The sequence below is a fragment of the Netta rufina genome (genome assembly GCF_964035555.1).
Source record: "Netta rufina genome assembly, chromosome: 2".
NCBI classification, from domain to species: Eukaryota; Metazoa; Chordata; class Aves; order Anseriformes; family Anatidae; genus Netta; species Netta rufina.
In genome coordinates, this window is record NC_140124.1 from 63,534,110 (window position 1) to 63,556,414 (window position 22,305).

The 22,305-nt window shown below is 38.7% G+C and overlaps 1 protein-coding gene across 1 annotated transcript in view; it reads left to right on the forward strand.

The window, feature by feature from the left end:
* Nucleotides 1-311: 311 nt before the first annotated feature.
* STARD3NL (STARD3 N-terminal like) overlaps nucleotides 312-22,305 on the forward strand; it is a 29,497-nt gene continuing 7,503 nt past the window's right edge. Inside the window, exons 1-4 of the mRNA XM_084281900.1 lie at nucleotides 312-368; nucleotides 15,861-16,157; nucleotides 19,228-19,305; nucleotides 21,270-21,347. Coding sequence (XP_084138026.1) covers nucleotides 15,933-16,157; nucleotides 19,228-19,305; nucleotides 21,270-21,347 — 381 coding nt within the window. The 5' untranslated portion in view covers nucleotides 312-368; nucleotides 15,861-15,932. The remainder of the gene's footprint in view (nucleotides 369-15,860; nucleotides 16,158-19,227; nucleotides 19,306-21,269; nucleotides 21,348-22,305) is intronic.

Here is a 22,305-nt window from a genome sequence, read left to right on the forward strand (position 1 = left end):
TGGCATCACCATCCCTGGGGACATGCAAGGAAACGTTGGACGTGGTGCTTATGGACATGGTCAGTGGGTGACAGTGGTGGGAGGGGTACGGTTGGACCAAGTGATCTTGGAGGTTCTCTCCCCGCCGCCACAAGGCCACGGCTCCCACAGAACAAAATGGCGCCCACCTGCCTCCCCTCAGACGCTCCCCTCGGAGGGGACGGGGCTCCAGAGAGCCCAGCCCCGCCCCCGCCCCTGACCCCGCCCCCTGACGCTAACCCCGCCTCCCCCCCACGCAGCGGCCCCGCCCCCCGCGCCCCGCCCCCGCCCCTCCCGGCCGGGCCGGGCCTGCGGCGCTGAGTGCCTACGGCCGGGGCCCTGCGCGCGGGGTAGGAGCAGCAGGGCGCGGGGGGAGGGCAGCGCGCGCGGCGGCCTTTGGTGCCAACGGCCACGGTAACGGCTGGGCGGGGGGGAAAGATGGAGGAGGAGAGGGAAAAGGTGGTGGTGGTGGTGGTGGTGGTGGTGGTGGTGGTGGTGCAGCAGCAGCAGCAGCAGCAGCAGCAGCAGCAGCAGCAGCAGGGCGGGGTTTTCTTCCTTTATTATATATATATATATATATTTATGTTTACAATATTTACAATATTTTTTCCCTCTTCCCGGGGGCCGGGAGAGGCTAAGAGGGGTCACAGGGCGTTGTGGTTGCAGTTTTACGTAGGCCAGATGCAGGGTGCATTCTCTGTTTTGCTCACCTGTTATTTTTCTTGGTGAGGGTTCAGCGCCAGACGCTTTGGATAAAACCCTTTTAAGAATCTTTGTAATAACTCACGTGTGTTTCTGCCCATCTGTTTGTTTATTTCAGGGGGGATGTGCTGTGTAGACTTGGTGTTTGGAGAAAAAAATGCTCGACCTTTCTAATGATACTGAAATTTGGGGCTTGATTCACTCTTAGATGCATTAGGCTTTCTTTTTGATGCATTTAGACGAGAATGCGTTATAATTTTCTTGAATTCTCAAAGAATTGTTTAGCCACAACCATTTCCAAACTAACTCTGCAGTTATTCTAGGCTTCGATATGCTTGAAAGAATGTATTTAGATTTTCCCATTTGAAACTTCATCGGGTCATCATAGCTAAACGTATGCTTTAATAGCATCATTTACTGAAATATTTTATAGGCCCAAATATTTACTGAAATATTTTATAGGCCCTCTTGAGGCTGGCTCCCCAAATTTCTCATAAGCAAAATTAATGGATTTCATCCAAAAATCAAGTCAACAAGTGAAATGCTATCAGTGCTTTTGCAGAAGGGTCTGGTGAAGTAATGATAAATGACAATTGTGGCATCAGCAGACTGTGATGTCAGATGGTTAGCCAGCACCATCCAACAGCTTAATGTTTAAAGGATTACAGGTGTGTTGCTTGTCAAATATTCTCTGATCTTACTATCAGATAAAAATCTGTTTTTAATTTGAAATTCTTAGTGATCATGTTAAAAGGCAATTTTTTTGTCCCACCTCTCCACCTCACTGGGTTAAATTCAGCTAGGTATGAGATTAGAAATAAAGGTTGGAAAAAAAGATCTGAGTAGATAACCAAGTATCTTATAATGACATTGTGCTTCACATATTAAGATTAGCTATTCAGTCATCATCCAAAGTCCTGAAATCATGTCACCTCAGGTAGCAGGAGTTAAATTCTGTCTAGCACTGAGAGAAAAACTAGACAAATTATGCAGAAGTTTGCTGGGAGAAATATTCTATGCTGAAGGCCCAGGTGTAGATCTCTGCTAGAGTTTGCTGCAGCTTGGACTAGGTAATATTTTCTTCCAGTGTCATTTAAGCCTTATAAGGAGAAAAGTTGAGGTAACATAAAATGTGATGCTTCCTTTTGCTTTGAAATGTGTTCATGACCTATAAAATCAGAGTTAAAACTGAAAAATCTTACAAAAGTTTTTGTATTTTAACACAGTTATTAAGTTCTTAAAATACTGTGTTTCTTAAGAGCTCTGAGGAATTCCCAGGGATCAAATTCACATTGAGAAAACTTTCGCACCATTTTGTTGAATAGCTCTTGAGAGGGTGAAGGAATCCTGGTGGTTTCTCACTAGTATATAAAATGCCTGAGCTTTTCTTCTTCCAGTAGTACCTAGATTGCAGCCTTGGGGCATATGTTTGTTGTTCAGTTAGGACACTTACTAATATTTGCTTGTTTTCTCTATGTGGTAAACCAGTATTATGTTTGATACCTCAGTAAGATGTTTGGCCTCTCTAAAGATTTGTGTTTTATATTTATAGAGAAATGCTGACAGGATAAATTGTATGTGGTATTGATAACTCAGAAGTAGGTTTATTTGGCCTACAGTTGTTATAAGACTGGTAAACTGAACGTATTATAAACTCTTGTTGCTTATTATTTAATGCTTAATGTGGTGAAGTGTGCAGTGAAATCTTTATTTTTGAGAGCTGATGTTGGGTGGGCTGCAACATCAGCTTCAGAGAGCAGGATAATGTTGAGAAGAAGAGTTAAGATGTGGTGGAGGTTAATTGTCTTTGCTCTATCCTTGTACTACTTCCCTTTTAGGTCAGTTTTCCCCTCTTCCTCCCTCCCTCCTTTTCCAAGAAATCAGATGGTTTTTTGTTTTTCTTTTTTGAGTTTTCTGTTGCCAACAGCTATTGTATGTTACCAGCATATGGTATGTATATAGTACCTTTTGTATGGTTTATATATATGTAATTAATATAACTGTGAGCTGATTGCATTTAACATACAATGAAATAGTTTCATTTCTTTGGTAAAACTAGTCCAAAACATCTAAACCAAGAAAGAGGTGATTTTTTTCTTTAAAGGAAAGCAACAATTTAGCTTTGCTAATTAGTTAATTAAATAAGTGAATACTATAAACCAAAATGTATTGGTTTCAAATAGAATACATCAACAATTCTGTAACTGAAGTGCTTTTTCATTGTATGTTCTGAGGACTTAACTGTAACAGGGACAAAATGCATGCAGGTCAGGCCTGTAGTTTGAAGTGGTTAAATGTCAAGTGAAGGTGAGATCTGAGCCACAACTTCAGTGTATGTTACAGTGCATCTTCCCTACATGTCAGATTTTTATATTTTTCTTAAAATAGAATAGAGGTGCCAATTCAAAGACACACTCTTGATTAAACAAATAAACAGATTTGCTTAGGTTTAACTCTGAGGAACTGTTCCTTCATGTGACATTTCCCATGTCTTGTTTGAGCACGCTCATGTAAAGGCACAAAACTGTTGTTGGTCATTTTAGAAGTAAAATGCTTGGGATGTACTGTTAGGAAGGATCCTGGAGGTTAAAATTGCAATGGGGATAAAAGCAAGGCATCACCAATACCAAATTTACAGGCTGTTTGCAATTTTTTCAGCTCTTGTAGGGCAAGAAGTGAAGTGGTAGTGCAGGACAGCGCTTACTAGCAGGGGAAAAATTAGCCCATGCTTGGAGCACTTTGATTTGACTTTCTGTATCAGTTAGAATCGCTCCTGGGACAGGGGAAGATGACTTTGCTGTTTCCTCAGATGTCCTAATGACCCCATATTTTGACTTACTTTTTTTGTCCCCATTTCTCCTTTTAGCTTGTAAACTGTCCTGCACTCTTCCACACTGAGAAAAATACTGCTCAGTATGACTGTGGGATGTGTGTGGCTGCACTGTCAGTTTTGTCAGGTCACTATTAGAGCATAAGAAATTGGGAAGCATTTTTCAACCAAAACAACCATCGCTCTTCTTGCTTTGTCTTTTGTCTGACATCTAATTATCTGCTTGGTAATGTATCTTTCCAAATCTTGGCAATAAGTTATTTCAAGGTTCATCAGTATGAAACCAGATGTGCATTATAAGTACAAGAATAATTTGTATGCTGTACAGGCTGCACTCAAATAGTTTGTGCTTACTCATTTTGTACGTTGAATGAGAAACTTCCTTATGACTTGGGTATGTAAGAGCTTCTACCTCAGGGTCACGCAGAACCACTCTAGTTCTTAATGCTCAGACACAGCTGAGCCCTTCTTAAGGAGTTTGCCTGTACGCTGAAAAGTACTGTCCTGCACCTCCTACTCGAAGACGTCCTGGTTTCTAAATGTATTGTGTATTTGTAACTTGTGATTCCTGCTGTGTTGCTTCATTGGGCATGCAGGGTAATGCCAAAAAGTTATATGCAGTATCTTGTACTTATATTTGGGAATTTTGTGAGCATGCGGCATTGAGCATGAGCATTGGAATTTTTCTGTCTTATGTTGATTAAAGTGTTTGGCCTAGGTAGAATAGGTAGAACACAACAGTATCTAAAAGCTTTTATTATTTTTTTTCTTTCACTAAGGAACTGGATAGGATAGAGGATAGATTGCAAGATAAAGTACATCTGTAAGTGTAAGTACACAAAATCTCTGACGGAGAAGGAGAACATTGCAGTAGTTGCTGTGGAGCTGATTTACCCTATACTACAGAGAAGGGAGGTGTGCTTTCCTATAGATAGAATACTGTCCTTGTGCTGAACAGTTCCTAGAATTGGCATCTATGGTCCCATCTTTTTAGCATTAGACTCGAGGTAGTTTTTGATATGTTTATGTTGGTCCGTACTAATTGTTTTCACTTTTTAGAGCCTAAGTTTCTTTGTGCACTGTGCAGCCATGCATTTTAAGTATTGCTTCACCTTCAATACAACCCAATTAATATCGATTTGAAGCAATTGTTTTTAATTCTGTAAATGATGGTTCTGCCTTTGGACCTTTTGATGATATCATATGACCTGCATGCTAACTAGAATGTCTCATGTCAATGAAAATTGTGTATGTTTTTTATTTCAGTCTCCTTTCCAAATGTTAACCACTGTTTTTTTAGCTTATATTTGGTTATTTTGTAGTTCTGTATTACTAAGTGGGTTTTAGTTTTGAATAGACATGTCCAGTATTAGGGTGTATCTACTTGCATAGCTTAACAACTTCTGCCTCCCTCCCTATTTTAAAACCAGAGCTTGTAAAAACAAGTGTGTGTTTCTGTGAACTTTATTCTTTAAATGGAATAAGAAATCTGCGGAGAAAGGAAGAAAAATAGTCTTAATTCTCAAATGCGCTGTGAAGTAATTAATGGCAAAACAGATGTGATTTTTCATGCTGACCCAGATGAAGTTTTTTTTTCATCTGTCTCACAGTTCAGATGATGTGTCTTGGATTTATCATGTCAAGAAGTAAGCAGTCTTATAAACTACATGATAAATCACTTGGGCAACTTCTCATCACCCTAAAGGCTACTACTGTATTAAGGGCAGATACCTTCAGGTTGTCATTTAAACCCTTTGAAAATAAGCATCTTTGGGAATCAGTTATGCCAGTAAGGTCACCCAACAAGTGTTAGCTAATTTTCTGAAACTGAAAGTCCAGAAAAGGCTGGAATCACCATAAAATATCTGCTATTTAATTTTTGCTGTGTCAAATCTGTGTTTTTTTTTGTTGTTGTTTGTTTGTTTGTTTGTTTTTTTCTCTTTATGGCTTCCTTTTATGCTTGGATTTTGTCTAACTAATACATGCAGCTACACGTGAGGCTTAAAGCAATGGCTGATAGCCGAACTCATTTCAGGAGCCAAAACAAGGGGCAACATCAACAAACTATGCCTCGGGAGGCTTGGGATGAACATAGGAAAACCTTTGGAAAATGGAAATATCTCCTGATGCAGTTTCATCTTGCAAATTTGGAGTTTAGCTAAACAAGAACAGATATTATAAACCCCTGGAATTTCAATTCCACAAGACTTCTCTAGAAAGTTGGTGTGGTACTGGTTTTACCCAGAGAAACATAAAAGTTTTCAAGTCTCAGTAAAACAGAGCCTATACTGACCAAATGTTGATGGTAGTCCAATGCTAGTCCTGCTAGAGGTCCCTTGCAACCAACATTTCTGTGATTCTGTGGCTACACGTTTTTGTTTTTTTTTCCATTCTCTCCATTTTCTGTAGCTATGTGTCTGCTTCACGTCAGCCAGGCTTTATACAAATTTGTCTTTTTATTCTGCTTATGTGATTCAACTCAATGTGAAGGAGGTAATATACTGCTGTTGACCAGTCCAGTGAAGTCTTGTGGTATTGAAATACTATCTGCTCTTGTTTAGCTAAACTCCAGATTTCCTAAAGGGAACCGCATCTGGAAATATTTCCATTTTCCAAATTTTGTGCTTCAAAGATCAAGATATAATATCTATTAACTGAATCAATTTTAAAATTAAGTTGGTGTATTTCACTAAAGGTCTATGCTAATTATTTTTTAAATATGTTTTCATGCCTAGTAAGAAATACTTACCAGGGACATTACTTCAGGCTGAGACATTTTCAAAGATACTGAATCCTTAAGATGCTTCTAGGGCAGTGATATGTTACAGATAAAAATAGAATGAGTGCAGCTTGAAAAGGTTCCAAGTGCTCATTCAGAAAAGGGGAAATGGCTACCAGGAGGTCCCTAGCAATGTGTCTGCTACAAGCCCACTTCACAAAAATGGGTTCTTTCACTTAAATACAAAATAGAGGGAGAGCCTGTCAGCAGGATGGGTTTGGTTTGTTTCTAGCAGAGAATGGTGTACAAAAGTGTCTGGGTAAACTTTGGAAGCAATCTCTGTCTCTTTGGGATTTTTTAATTTAATTTTTAGTTGGCATTACCTGTTCTTCAGAGCAGTTAGCTTTATCTGGGGTAGCTCTTAACTGGGTTGATGTTGGAGCTGTCAGAAGACAGCGTCAGAGATTTCTGCTGATACTCCTGGAGGATAAAACAGATTTATCCTTATATTCCTCGTTTATTAGCCTTTGTATATTGCATTATGGGAATGCATTCTTTACAATTAATTGCTTATTCTGTCTGAGATGTTGGCTAAAGTAACATTTCTCCATGTGCAGAAAAAGAATAATGTTGGAGATGTTTGTGATGGTAGGAGAGCAAATAGGGATGACAGTTAAGTCTCAGGCCCTGAGGTCCCTTATTCCTTCTGGAGAATTTATTTAGAGAACTCAAGCCTGGCACAGTTTGCTGTGCTGAATCATTGAATCCTAGAGTGCCCCAGTGGGAATGTTCATTATCTGTGGTGGATGCTGCCTGTGTGGGGCCTGGGGTTGGACCTCTGGAAAGATCCCCAGGGTCTGGTTCCTTTGGAAAGCTGCCGACTCGGGATGTGCTGGCTTCAAGACCATTTACTGCAGGTAATAGGTTGGCAGTTGGCTGACACTTCATCATTATTTGAGGTTACACAAATGTGTGTTACAATTACCCAAGATTGTCTTGAGGTGTCACTTAAATGCTTTAGTGTTACGATTATAATGCTGGTTACTGTATTAAGCTCTGGTATTGCAAGGAATTCTGTTTTTGATGTCACAAACTGTTCCTAGAGACAAACAGGGACTGTAAGTAGCATGAAGTTTGATAAGGAGATGGAGAGGTAAAGAACTGGTATGTTTTTTTCTTATTGGTATATGAGAAAACTTGTTGGCAAATAAGTACTTTTTGTTTGTTTATGAATGAATATTACTACTGTTGCAGTCTCAGCTTTCTCATCAAGAAAGGGAAAAACTTTAATTTACTAATGAAAACCCTGTATTTTTTGTGCTACTTTGGCATCCTGACCATTGTGTTGGCGATGTCATCTTGTTTTACTCATTGAAAAGAAATAATTTTCAGTTTTTTTTTAACCTTCACAGGAAAGCTATTAAAGATGGGAATTCTTGGGAGTGTTCTGTGTTGTCAGAGACATAGATAGAAAATACTACAGTTTTTTATAGGTTTCAATGGCAGTCATAACACATTACTTGATGTGCATAGTTTCTTTTATGCTAACGTAGTTTTTCCTGTAGTTTCTCTGATATTTTTAGCTAGTATTTCTTTTCCTAAAATCACTTACACATGATACTTTCACTTTCAGTTCTGATGAGCTGCTAATTGCCTTTTGAGTGAGCTATTTTCTAATTTTTTTGCTTTCAATTCTGGTTATCTCAGTTAAGTTTTGCTATGTTTTTTTTTGTTTGTTTTTTTTTTGTTTTTTTTTTTTTTTTACTTGTAAAGAAAAAAGGTAACAAATTACATTGTAGCTTATGAATAATAAATTAGTATAGTAATCATAAAAATAAATTAAAACAAGGATGGTAGAATGGAAGAATAAGGATAGTATAGTGGTAAAAAAAGAGAAGTACTATCCTGATCTTCCATCTCTAATATGCATGCAAAACTAGCAGATGTATAACATGTGCCATCTGCTTACATTAAAGGGAAAATAATTGTGTTAATTGTAAACGTAGCCTTAAAATCAAGGGGTACTTCTCATCATGTGTTATGAAAATATTCATTAGACTTGAGGGCAGTGAAGGAGTACAGTTCTTAGCAGTTAACCTGGCTTATTTTAACAGAAACCTTTACTTTTCACTCATACTAGTTAATACTATTAATCAAGTAAAATCTTCAGTTCTCCAGGATAAATTTGGGTATTTAGTTATCTGTTTGGAAGCTTAAGTTACAGCCATAACTGTGAAGTGTTAAAAAAAAATAAAATAAAATAGTATTTTAAATCTTGGCTACTTTTCAGGAAAAAATAAAAGTGTTTAACTTTTAATGGGTCTGTATAAAAAATTGACTTAGCTAAGTTTTTACTTTAGCAGTAGGAGTTGGGTGAATGTGAATGTATTGGTTAAGAAGCCAAAAACAAACAAAAAACCCTTTTACTTCTTATAGAGTCAGAAGGCATGAGGAGAAAGTGTATCACAAATTTACTAGTGTGGATTCTTATCTCAGGAAAAAATATTTCCCTATGAAAAGTTTCAACCTTTCAGTAAACTTACAATAAGAGGATTGTGAGTCTGGTGTCACAGAGGAAACTCATGGCAATGAGTATTGTTTCTGTTCAAGGGAAGAGAGGACAGAACAGATGGCAGAGCTTTTTGCAGAGTTTTTAGTTGGTTTCAAAATCTTGTTCGTTTCTGTAAAGGAGCAAAACGAACCCTTGGGTACAGAGCACGGACTTTACTGGAGGCTGTTATGAGAGAACCTGGTTTCCTCTCGCCTTTGCTATGTTCCTGTACTGAAATGTTTCCTTGTGTAGAGTGGCTAAATGAAATGTTTTGTTTTAGTAGGCAGATGTTTTAGAAAATAAGTGGCTATTATCAAGCTAACTGATATATGTGACTTGTAGAAGGTTTAGTGGCTGGTATTTGAAGCAGAGGTATAGAAATAATTGCAAAGCATTTTCTGGCTGAAAATGTTCATCAGTACAGTAGAGCTGGGGAGAAGCGGGTTCATCCGTGATTCTTACTGTGAAAGAATTCCACATTTGTGTTCTTAACCTAAAGCTTCTTAGTGCTTTCAGTACTTCATTTTAAGTGTTTTGCACAGAAATGTGTTGCAAGTTTGTTTAACTTCCAAGTTTGTTCACTTGCTTAAGTGTTTATAATTTCTAATTTGGGGGTGACTCAGAGGGGAGGGAGCTGTGTTCCAGAGCTGAGGCTGGTACTGACTGGGGAGAGTCATTTCAGTAACTCACACAAAAAGCTGGGCAAACAGGAGGGGGAGTTAAGGACAGTGAAGATGCACTGTGCTAAATCTGGTTGGAACCATCCCTTCAACCATCCCTCTTGTATCTGCCTTTTCCTCAGCAGTGATGTGTTTGCACTGGAGACCCCCTTTCCCACCTTTCCTTTTCCTACATCTCTGTCTATCCTTTGGTTTGTCTAGTGCTGTGTTACAAATCACGTATGCTTTTCCTCTTGTGCCATGCCTGTTTTCTTGCCTAGTGGAGTTGAAACGATGTTGTTACTTGGGATAGAAGAGTGGGAAGCGTTTGTTTCCATTTTGTGGTTTACTGAAAGACAGCCCACACAGGAAGAAACAAATTTGTGTTCTTGAATTTCAAGAAGTTACTACCCCAGAGTTACAGAAGCTTGACTGATGTGATTTGTATTGTGGGATGTATAGCTTAATCTTCTGAGTGTTTGCATAAAATTAACATTTCTATGCATTTCCTTGAAACTTGTAACCTTCATCAGCTCCTTCTAGGAGGGGGGGGGTGAGTTTCTAATTGAGCATATTAGTCTGTTCCAGTTTTATAAGAAATTGAACCTGAGAATCTTTTTTTTCAAAAGCCTTATAGTCAGTAGAGGCATTGCAGATGAATTAATCTGTAGAACAGATATCTGTATACTTGCTTTGTAGAATATTTACTACAGTATTTAGGGGTTTTAATGGATTTTTAACCTTTTGGTGATGCTAGTTTGGGATGTGCTGATAGCATGTCCAATGAGGATTCCTCCCTCTCCCATGAGGAAAGGCTGAGGACACTTGGTTGTGTAGCCTGGAGAAGAGGAGGCCAGGAGGCAACCTCCTAACCTCCTTGTGTTGCGAGGACATTTGTTGTCGATGGAAGGAAGACACAGACGCTCAATATGAGTGATCAGTGAACTTCGATTTATTGGATAGCTCAGTCGTCTTTTATCTAATTCAATATAATTAGCTCATACATATTGCTGAAGCTAAGCTCATGATTGGTTAGTGCATTTCTCTATTTTATCAGCTAGTTTCTCACTCCCATCAACCGAAATAACACAGTTAGTACTTTCCCAGACCACCAACAGATATCGTGTCCTTGTGCCTGATTAGCTCCCAGACGTTACGTACTTTCTCAGACTCATATGAGCTGCGTTGGATACCTTTTTAGCTCGCGACCTCCTAGTTGCTCAACATTCACATGACCTACTTCACTTAACCATTCCTCCACAATTCCCCCGTTTTTATTTTGGGCTACAAATGCCTTTTCAGTGAGTTGTTCAAGCTTCCTAGATAAGCAGTTAAAGACTACCCGCGCAGCAATTATAAGCAAAAAGCGAAGTCCCTCTTTGATTAAGTAAAAAACCCATCCTCCCACATTTCCAAAGATAGATTTAAGCCAATCATCAAACCAATCATTCTGTATCGTAATTTTTTGTGTATGATCCCTTAGCCATTTCAATTGATTGTGAATTGATTGACCATGATCAGAGAGATTAAAGCAACACATTCCTTCAAAATCTTCACATCCGTGTCCTTGCGCTAAAAGCAAAAAAACAATTGCAGCCCTATTTTGTAATACAGCATGCCTAAGACTATCCATATCTTGTGCCATTTCAGAAAGAACTTGCGTTGTTACATTTGATTGTTTAACAGCCCAACAAGCAAGCTTATTAATGTTAGTCAAAGCGTGTGCAGTTCCCACACCAGGCACCAAAGAAGCAAAGAATCTTTCTGCTGGACCCCACAATTCTACACCATCATTACAGTCAGAACCCAGAGTTTTTAGTTCTTGTTTAACTCTTCCATTCCTTGTCGAGTTCTGCCACGAGTGACCCATATATTCCGCTGAGGGTCAATTTTCCTTAAGATGGCATTACCATGTCCAGCCATTATTATAATTGATAACATAATCAAAGTCCCTTGTTCTGTAAATTCAGCAATGGTCGTTGTTATCCTCTTTTGGTGACTTTTCTTCAAGGGCTAGTTTTACACATCGACTAGGCACCCAGGTCGGACCTGTAGGGGAAGAGACACACACATATCCTCGTCCCACATAAATCACATCAGCAGGCCCCAACCATTGTCCTGTTTTCATATCTCTGTACAATACTCTCATAGCACATTTATTATCATTTTCAGACTTAGTGTAGTGACATGCTGCAGGTGGTTCCTCATTCTCCCCAAAAACACACAAATGATTCAGAACAAATAGAGTCTTGTCCACACTTTCTCTTGGATCGTTAATGTCCTTGAACTTCTCCAAATATTGTTTTATTGTCCCGTTGGCCCTTTCGACTATAGCTTGGCCAGTTGGTGAATGTGGAATACCAGTAATATGTTTAATGTCCCATAGTTCCAAAAATCGCTTAAGTGGCCCACTAACATAGGCTGGACCATTATCAGTCTTTATAGTCTGTGGTACTCCCATTACTGCAAAACAACTGGCAAGATGACGTCGTACATCCCGGACTTTTTCCCTGGGCTGCGGTGTAGCCCAGATCATGTGACTATAAGTGTCTATTGTTACATGCAGATATTTCAATCGTCCAAATGCTGGAACATGAGTGACATCCATTTGCCACACTTCGTTGGCTTTAAGTCCTCTTGGGTTTGTCCCGACTCCGAGTCCCACCCCTGAGTTATAATTACTACACGTTGGGCAGGCTTTTACTATAGCTTGCGCATCAGCTCTAGACAGTTTGTAAGCCCGCGCAAGTCCCTTAGCATTCTGGTGAAAAATAGCATGAGCCTCCCGAGCTCTGCAGAAGGGAGATAATGGCACTTCAGTGGCTGGAGCGGCAACTAATTTATCCGCCCGAGCATTGCCTTCTCCCAGTCCTTCCACCCATTGGTGACTTCGTATATGTATCACCGCATAGGATTTGCTTCTCTGCGCTATAGCAAGCTGTAAGCTAGTTAATAGTTCTGCAAGGCGTTCATTCTTTACATCTCTTAAGGCAGAGTCCTCTATGCGATTAGCTATACCTAGTACGTGTAGAGAATCAGATACTACATTTAAAGGGGCATCTTTCCATTTTATAAATGTCCATACAACCACATAGAGCTCTAATGTCTGTAATGAGTCGTTGTCCTGGCCCTTTAATATTTGATGTTGCCAGCCTTGTTTGTCTTTCCACGTTACTGCAGCAGACTTGGAGCGCTTCCCAGCGTCCGTAAAAACAGTTACTGCATCCGCTAACGGAGCAACCAACCGCTTGGGCTGGGTTATCCATCCTTGGCTTTCCATCCATGTCAATGTAGCTGATAGTAATGTCTTTGCCACTATTGTGGCGCCATCCTGTAGTAGTGCAGCTTGTAATTCTTCAGAGTTTTGTATATACCATTCCAAATCGCTTGGCTTCATGGGTAACCAGATCGTATTCGGAGGAACCCCGTCTATTTGTAGTATCCAATTTCTTCCTTTCTTTACTAATTCTGCTAATGTTGCAATTTTTTCTTGAATTGTTCTTTGGGGTTGCAATGGGGGAGCTATCCATTCCTATACCACAGTTTCTACTCCCGTTTTTCTTTTAGTACAGGCAGTACTTGGTTTTACATCAGATGTCAAATACATAACATAACACAACTATACAACTTAACCCTAATAACACTACAATTACTGTAAGCACTTAATGGTAACACAATTAATAGTAAGTAACACAACTTAATAGTAACACACTTAAACCTAATCACTTGATGGTGATCGAAGGCTGTTCTTGATAGTCCTTGTGGTGTCACAGCCCACGTCATTGTCAGAATAATTATCAGGAACCTCTTCATGGTTGTCTTCGGCGTGTGCAGATTCTAAAGCTGCTTCAGTCCACTTTGCAGTGATCCACTGGGTACCTGTTTCCGGCACCACTTCAAAATTTCTATAACATTTTATAACATTTCTGCAAGTAACCCTTTAACCACATTTATCACAATACTACATGCAATGATGATTGACACCACAGTGAACAAAATCCTTAATCCCTCTTTGACTAATCCCAGTAACCATCTATGCATTGTTTCAAACAAATCAGTGAACCATTGATTGAAAGGATTGATACCATATTGACTCTTTCTCATGTGCTCTTTCAGGAAAGTAATGGATTTGTGAATTGACTCATTATGATCAAAAAGTTTTAAACAGTACGTTCCCTTAAGTTTCTCCAAGTGGCTACTTCACACAATGACTCCATACTTGTGAAACATGATTTTGCTCGACCAGTACTAATTTCAGCCTGTACTATGGCAATAAATGCGCTCTCACTAACACAGTACACAGCACACTCACACCCAGAGCACACTTGCACACCCAGAGCACAATTGTACACCCAGAGGCCTCTGGCACATCTCACTCTCAATCATACCACAAGAATATAATTTAGAATGATAAGCAAACAATACGTGCGGCCAATATAACTTAGAATCATAACCAAACAAACAAGTATTGTCTCTCATTGTGTTCCTCCTGAAGTGACTTGCAACACTTTGTTTTAAAACCTTACCCTTACACAAATACTTTCAACACAAAATACCTGGACATTTAAGAATAACACATACAATTATTAACACTCCAGTTAGTATCCCTTTTGCATTGCAAGGTAAACCTCTTATAAAAAGAATGCCAGAGAGAAGCAGCACAGCTACCGCTGCTTCCATGGTTACGTCAGACAGGCTGCAGGGTCCTGATGTCCGTCCCTCTTCTCTGTGCCGACTCGCCACACGGTGAGGGTCGGCTGCCGTTCGATTCCGCGGAACTCCGAGTGCAGCGCTGCTCGTGGCGGTGACTGAGGGGGGGGGAGGCTCCCATTGCCCTGTAGCCCCCTGAGGCAGCGTTATCGTTCTCACTGAAGGCAGCAGTGGGCAATCCCCAGCTCCAGCACTTCCCGGCAATCCCAGTCGCTCTGTAGCGGCAGCAGCGACTCTCTGCTCAGCCTGATGTATAACTAAGGCGTTAGTGACTGCTCTCCAAGGCTTCAATAATTTTTTAGCAGCCTTATTTTCATCAAACAATTTGTCCCCAAATTTACGCCACTCTGTTTGTTCAAAAACTGTATCAGGATTGATAAAACAACCCTTAGCTACCCCATATGCTAATAATCCTGGTAAATCCTTTTTGCAGTCTATAAGCTGCGTGCTCCGCTTTTCTAAAAAGCATTTGAGCAAATCATACGCCGCTTGTCTCTCCATACCTTTATATACGTCGGTACCGTTGCAGCCTTTGCAAAGACCTCGGCGACGCTTTCCGGCGGGACCCTCTATAGGCTCATCCTGGGTGCGAGGACTCCCTTTCCGAGCTGCGGGTGCAGGGGTTCCAAGTTTTCCTTTCACCTTTCAGACCTCGGGTGCGGGGATCCAGCAATTTTTCGTCCTTTTCACCTCCTGAGCTGCGTTGCAGGACCGGTTCCCATATTCCGTCCAACCGTGGCTCGCAGGTTCAACTCCAGCGGAGTCCCTGTTCCCGTTCAGATCGGTCCCTGTTCGGGCGCCATTTGTTGCGAGGACATTTGTTGTCGACGGAAGGAAGACACAGACGCTCAATATGAGTGATCAGTGAACTTCGATTTATTGGATAGCTCAGTCGTCTTTTATCTAATTCAATATAATTAGCTCATACATATTGCTGAAGCTAAGCTCATGATTGGTTAGTGCATTTCTCTATTTTATCAGCTAGTTTCTCACTCCCATCAACCGAAATAACACAGTTAGTACTTTCCCAGACCACCAACAGATATCGTGTCCTTGTGCCTGATTAGCTCCCAGACGTTACGTACTTTCTCAGACTCATATGAGCTGCGTTCGATACCTTTTTAGCTCGCGACCTCCTAGTTGCTCAACATTCACATGACTTACTTCACTTAACCATTCCTCCACATCCTTGCCCTTTTCTCATTGCATCCCAAGGAGGGGAAGTGCAGAGGGAGGACAAGCACCTGTCTTTTGTCCTCGTCACCAGTGCCAGGGCATGTGGGAATGGCACATGCTGTGTGGAACTTCCTTTAAGCTGGGTTACTTTTGAGTGTTTAAGTCAGAAATCTTAAAGATGTATATCATGATTTCTATTTATGCCTGTTTGCTGTCAATACGGCAGCACAGAGAATGGAGTCTTCTACATCTAGACAGTGCTCTCTTATTCCCACCTGTCTATATGAAAGTTTATTTCTCTTGTTTCACAAATCTTAGCGAATGAAGAGGGCATAGGTGTATCTTTTTTCTTTTTGAAACATTTTTTAGAATCTACTTACCAAATGTTCCTAGCTGTCAGTTTATGGTGAAACAAAAAACTGACTCGGTAAGCAAAAAATTGTGTAGTGGATTTTTGGTGCTTTAGTGACTAATTAGATATCTTTGTTTACTTAGAAATTCTTCCTATATGAATCATCCTTCAAGTGATGGTGAGCCTGGAAGAAGACTACTTTAAGCAAACCCAGGATGAATAGGGTGCCAAATGATGCAGAAAATGCTCACAGCAGCAGCGTGGAATCCTGTCCATCCTTGCGAGATGTCCACTCTATCAACCCGGCACAGCTGATGGCAAGGATTGAGTCCTACGATGGACGAGAGAAGAAAGGCATATCAGATGTCAGAAGGACTTTCTGTTTGTTCGTTACATTTGATCTCTTATTCATAACCTTGCTGTGGATAATAGAATTAAATGTGAGTTGTCTTTTCAGTACCCCTAGACTTTATTTGCTTCAGGAGTGGTTAACAAGCTTTCTATCCCAACTGTATGCTATTCGTATCATTGAAACTAAGGCAGTTTCTCATTTTTAGTGTTTTATGAACTTGATACCTACTTTTATCATTAGAATATATCGTTTTTATTCATATAATTAAACCTTTTGATGTTCCTGTAGTCTATGAACAGTGTTGAGGAAACTATTGGAAGTCCAGTGAACTTCTCAGGCAGCAAGAAAACAGAAGTATTACTATGGTTGTTTGAATGTGGCAAATAGGGTGAATTTTATCAGTATTAAGAGTGTTCGTTCTCCTGAGTAGTTCAGTGACTGAAGTGTTAAAAAGACTTAAATGGCAAAAACCTTTCTTATGTAGTGCTATATTTTCTGAGAAACCTAGTATAAGTATGTTGTTTGTGGTAGGATACATTGAAACAATATAAACTGCTGCAGTTGCTACCTTTTAACTGCAGCATTTGTAATTTGAAAGACAAACTAGTTCTTAGGAAATTTCTGGAAAGAAGTAGGGTAGAAGGTTTGTTAGTATTTGATCACTAGCATTCCAGTTTTGGAGTTCAGTTTTAAGCTATAACCTAAAAATTCATTTATGAAAGGGCACAAATGAAAAAATAGGAGGAATCCCTTTTCTAGATAATAAAGTTCTCAAGTTAACATTTGTCATCATTTGGTTACAAATAAATAACCTTAGTCTGACATTATGAAGTTTTAGGAATCATCTGTTCAAATAATTTGATATACTGAAAAATCTGTTTGCTGATTTCATTTGAGAAAGCAAACTTTGCCTGCCTGAATGCTGTAATTTTGTGGCTTTGACTTCTGTTATCTCCTTAGGTGGAAAGTCTGTTGTATCTGGTGCATTATTTCAGCTGGCTCAAAAGAAAACCTAGAATTCCGATACTTCATTTCGGCTAGTTTTAGGCTAGTTTCTTAACAGCACGTTTGACTAAGAGGAGCAGAATCTGGTTTTGTAATTCTTGTTGGGGATTTAGAACACAGATTTTCATATTATTGCTCTCAGTATATTTAAGACTATAGAAAATGCCATAAACTCCTGGTATTTTGAATGCTGCAGCATAAAGGACCTCAAGATCTTAGCAGTTCTTTGTGAAAAGCCTTGCTTTAGGGGAAATTTATGAACCCTAAGCCTTGTAGTGTCAAATGTCAGCAAGAATGAAAAATGATGTTTTGTTTTCATAAGTGATAATATTCAGAGCTATCTGTAATCTTGACACACAGTTTGTTGTGCTGTTTTTTTAAACTGAGTTTTGTTTGTTGGAAAGCTAAATAGCATTGTGTTAGGATTGTCCTTCACTGGTACATAACTAATAGGACTTCAGAATTGCTTCCAGAGTGCCTGTATGTCTGGTTTTCCTATTGTCCCTGTTATCCAATGCGCTTAAGCAAAACCTTTTTTTTTTTTTTTTATGCACTTCAGGGAGTAGCTTCCTTGGTAGTTTGAGCAAACCCTGCATCAAGGCTGTCATGGTTCTCTGTTCATCCTTGTGCTAATATGGTGCTCATGCAACCATACGTTGAACAGTTTGCTGAATTGTCTCAGAACTCAGTCATCAGCCAGTGCTGATGTATTGTGTTCTTTTATTCTGTGGCGTATTTTGTTTTATGTTATAGGAGGAGAGGGCTGAGACAGCATGTCTGCGACTGGAGAGAATAGGGACTGCCTAGTCTTTTCTTTTAAATTGACCTCAAGTGCCATGCAACAGTGTTCTGTGTGTTACTTTGCATGTATCTTCCCTTCCATTTCCTCCTAAGTGCTTTCCAAAGGCTTATGAGTCTACAGACAGTTTCCATCACTCTAGAATCTTCCTTATTTATGGTGGAAATAAATGACCATACCAGCTGCAGTTGAGTAAACAATGGGAAGCTATATTTAAAAAGCTGTCTGCTAGTTATAGAGGGGAGGGGGAGAAAGAGGAAAAAAAAAAAAAAAAAGGAATAAATTTGGAGTTGGCTTGTATAGTCACAGCAAAAAAAAAAAAAAAAAATCGAAAATATCCAGCAATGTAGTTGGGAAAAGAATGTTGAAGTATCTACGCTGTTCTGATTTGAGATGGTGAGCATATATTGGGATGCTTTAGTGTACCTCCTTTCTTTGAAAGGATAACAGAAATCAAACTTAAGATTAAAGCTTTTTGTTGATGTTATTTTCCACTGCTTTATGTAACTATTTCATGCAGTCCTTAATTATCTAATTTAATATTAAATTCAAACAGCCTTTGGAATCTGATATGAACACTACGGTTCTTCACTCCCAGCTAAGACACTCTTGTTTTCTGAGCCAATGCATCCTAAATTATTCTCTTAGTAACCCATTTTGGACAGGAAAGTGATGAGTGCTTCCATGTGAAAGAAACATGGTGGCTAAGGAAGATGTAATTATGAATCTCCTCAAGCAAATGAAAGAATTAAGACTGGATTTTAAACCATTCTCTGACAAATAACTAATGATCACGGCTTCTGTGTTCTTTACATTGTATTTCTTTGGTTTTGCTCAGTTCTCTGGAAACAAATAGCATATATGCTGTGAAGGAAAAGGTCTGGAGTGTTAATTCAGTTGTTTGAATTCAAGTGCTAAAGCATCAGAGATTTTTAGTATTTCCTATTTGCTAGCATGTGACTAATGAGCTAATTTCTGGGTGCCTTTCTGATCAGCTGTTTAGATTCTTCTGAGACATAAAATGCTTAGTAAATCTGTGTAGGAGAAGTTATATTTAATTTCTTTTTCCCTCAGCAACTCATTTGCTTTTATTATAGGACAGTCTGAAATGTAGCTTGTGTAGGTCAGGTTATTAACAGTGATAATCCTAAATGTTTTGATTTTGTAAAGCATTCTCATTGTATTTCATGATTATAATCTTTAAAATTATATTTTTAGCATACTGTCTCCTCTGTTTAATTTCATGATTGTTTGTACATCCATCAGAAACTATTAATTTACACTTCACATTTGTGTATTTTCTGGCTTCAGTATCTTCTGTTCTGAAGCTGTGTGTGGTGTTGTTCCCTTGTAGGTGAAGGGAGGTATTGAAACTACATTAGAGAAAGAAGTTCTACAATATGACTACTCTTCTTCATATTTTGATATATTTGTAAGTATCCTTAAAAAAGGGGGGGAGAGGGGGGGGAGAAAAGCAAATTAGAGTTTTCCCAGTTTCTTCCTTCCCCAGTTGTTCCCAAGTTTGAGTCCTGTGAAAGGGTCGATCTCTTCTTGATAATTAAAACCAGAAAGGCTTGTGCCAAATTTCACCTGTGTTGGGGTTTCTTGGTCCTTCTTTGGCAGCAAGTTTTCATGGAGCCTGTTGATAAAGATGCTTCGGCATGCTTCTGCTTTGGGGAGGAGGGGGAAGTGAAAAACTAAGTCATGTGAGACTAATCTAATCTAACGATAATTCATTAAGAGTTGTAGACCAGTAGTCCTTCAGCTGTAAAATCATTTTGTTTAAACTGACATTTTTGTCCTTTCACATAAATAAGTCTGAAGTGAGGAGGGAGACTGTTACCAGGTTGGCCTGTATAGGTCAGGTTTCTTTCAGACTTCTCTGTTTTAACTCAAGGTTTTAACGTTGTACTAAAAACAGGTGACATGAAGTATAGTGTTCTCCTTTCCTATGTATAAGTTTCTTAGGTGCATGGAAAAAGCTCTTCTGCCTCAGTAAGTTTTTCTCTCTTTCAGCAAGGTTGTAGTTCTGTAGTTGCAAAGTGTTTTGCACTGCATAGACCAAGTTACTGATCTCTAAGTGAAAGTTAAATCTTTACGCTTCTTGTAAAGCGCCCCATTTCCTTTGCATGATTGTTAACTCTACCAGATCTTGTTTGCCTGGTAGAGATAAATTGTTTTAGTTACTTAATACTGATTACTATATCTAGAATATCTCTTTGAAACTGTTTTCTGATGCAGAAGGAAGTTTTTTACCATTTGCCATGTCAAATGTAATGAGATACTGGATACAAAAATGTCATAAGCTAGCAAACTATACTGCCTCTCTTTTTCTCTCATCATTATTTTGCTGGCTGCTTTCCATGATGTTTACCCTACTGTAGAAATGAAAAAAAAAAAAAATTATCTGTAAATCTCGATTCTCCGAAGATTATTTTGCCCTGTAGTTGAACCAAGGGTTAAAAACTTCTAAGGAGAAATAACAGATTTCTATTGCCTGGGAAAGGACTGGGTCATTGAATTCTGCAAAATGAGTTGTGGATTTATACAGGATTTCTTCTGTTTCTGCTACAAATGTCTGAAACATATTTGCATAATGTTAAATGTATTTATTGTAACTCTGGCACTATCTGTCCCTGACCTCTCTTCATTTTTTAGTGTTTGTTTTCACATTTTTAAAATTGGATGCAATCTAATATGAAAGAATAAACAGGGAAACTGAAGGTTAGGGTCAGTAATCTCATCCGTCTGCTATTGATTTCATTTTTTTCTGGCTGAGAAATTGCATAATTTATCTTCACCTTAAAAATATTTGTAACTGCTTGTTTCTGCAGGCATCTCCATAAAGAATAATTGATCATTGCAATATTGATATTTCAGTAAATATCTAAACATTAAGTAAGCAGAAAATTGTTTTTTAAAAAATCCCATCTTCCCGTTGCATTTTTTTTAAATCTTTACAGTTCTTAATGATACTATTGGCACAGCAGTGCACTGGTAAGATTAGTGAGATGTGCAGTGACGTTCAAGGTATTTGCTGGATTAACTGCATCCAGATTTAACAGTTTAGATTCCAGTCAGGTAAAATAATCATAAATATGTTTTGTGTAGCTTTCTTATGTTTCTAACTTATATTTGTGGAATTGCACATGCTTTTATATTTGAATCTATGGAGGCATGTGAGTAGCATCAGCTGTGTGCTTTAAAAATGGGAAATGATATTCTTTTTCTGTTTTAATAAGCAAAACCACCTCCAAATTTGTTTCTCAATAGCAGAACTTGGATTGCCCTGTTATAATTTATTTTGTGAGCAGTTGTGTTTTCAGTCAGCTGAGAATCTTGTGGTTCTTCTGTGTTCCTGAATTAACCAACATTTTTTTTTTCCTTTCTCTATAGCTACTGGCAGTCTTTCGATTTAAGGTGTTAATACTTGCATATGCAATGTGCAGACTGCGCCATTGGTGGGCGATAGCTGTGAGTAGTAGCCAAGCATAATGGAGTTTTAACTAAAATGGATCAAACACATTTTTAGATGCCTCTTAATGTTTGTATGTTAAGAAACATCTTGATTCTGTATATAAAAATTCATTTTACAGTAACAGACTAAAACGTCTGGAAGATTTTAAGCCTAAAGACCTGAATTTAATAGTATAGTGAGTGTGTTCCTTATTAGATATCATGTTAACACAAATTGAAAACTAACTGAATCCAGCATGAAAGGCTGGTCATAACCATTTGATATGTCTGACTTACTGCTTGAGCTATGTTTGAACCAGAAGTATTGAACTGTATTTCAAAAAGAACTGACATTTATGGTACCAGAAATCCAGCAATCTCAGACTTTTTTCCATTACACTGTAGTAGGTCCATGTGGAATGAATTCATGTATAACCTTCTTCAAGTGAGTAGCATGTGGTTTCTTTAGTAATCTGAGATTGTCATGATATTTTTGAAATTGTGGTATTAGCATGATACAAATAACAGTTACTGGTGCTCTGATTGTGATTTATTTTTTTAAATTAAGTGCACGTATCCAAAAATCCTTTGTCCGTAGTTGTGTAGCTTTAGAGTATTTCTTCCAATTATATCCTCCAACCTGATACAGTTGGTTGTGAGGCGACGAGGGCAAAAATGACGTGGTGGTAAACAATGAATATAGCTATTGCTTCAGTGAAGGTTTTGAAGAAGCTGGTAGTCTTTAAAATTCTGCTCGTGCTTACCAGACCCTGGTTAGGTTCTGCTATTTAAAGAATCACTGCACTCAAACACATTAATAGAGTTCAAAAGCTTGTCACCTGCTATTTTTCAATCATGTCAGGGAATATCAAGTCTTCAAAGTGATTTCATTTTTTCATAATATCAGAATGTGAATTAAAATATTAGTTCAAGTTCCCTCACGCAAATATATATTTGAAATGGATCTTTTGATTTG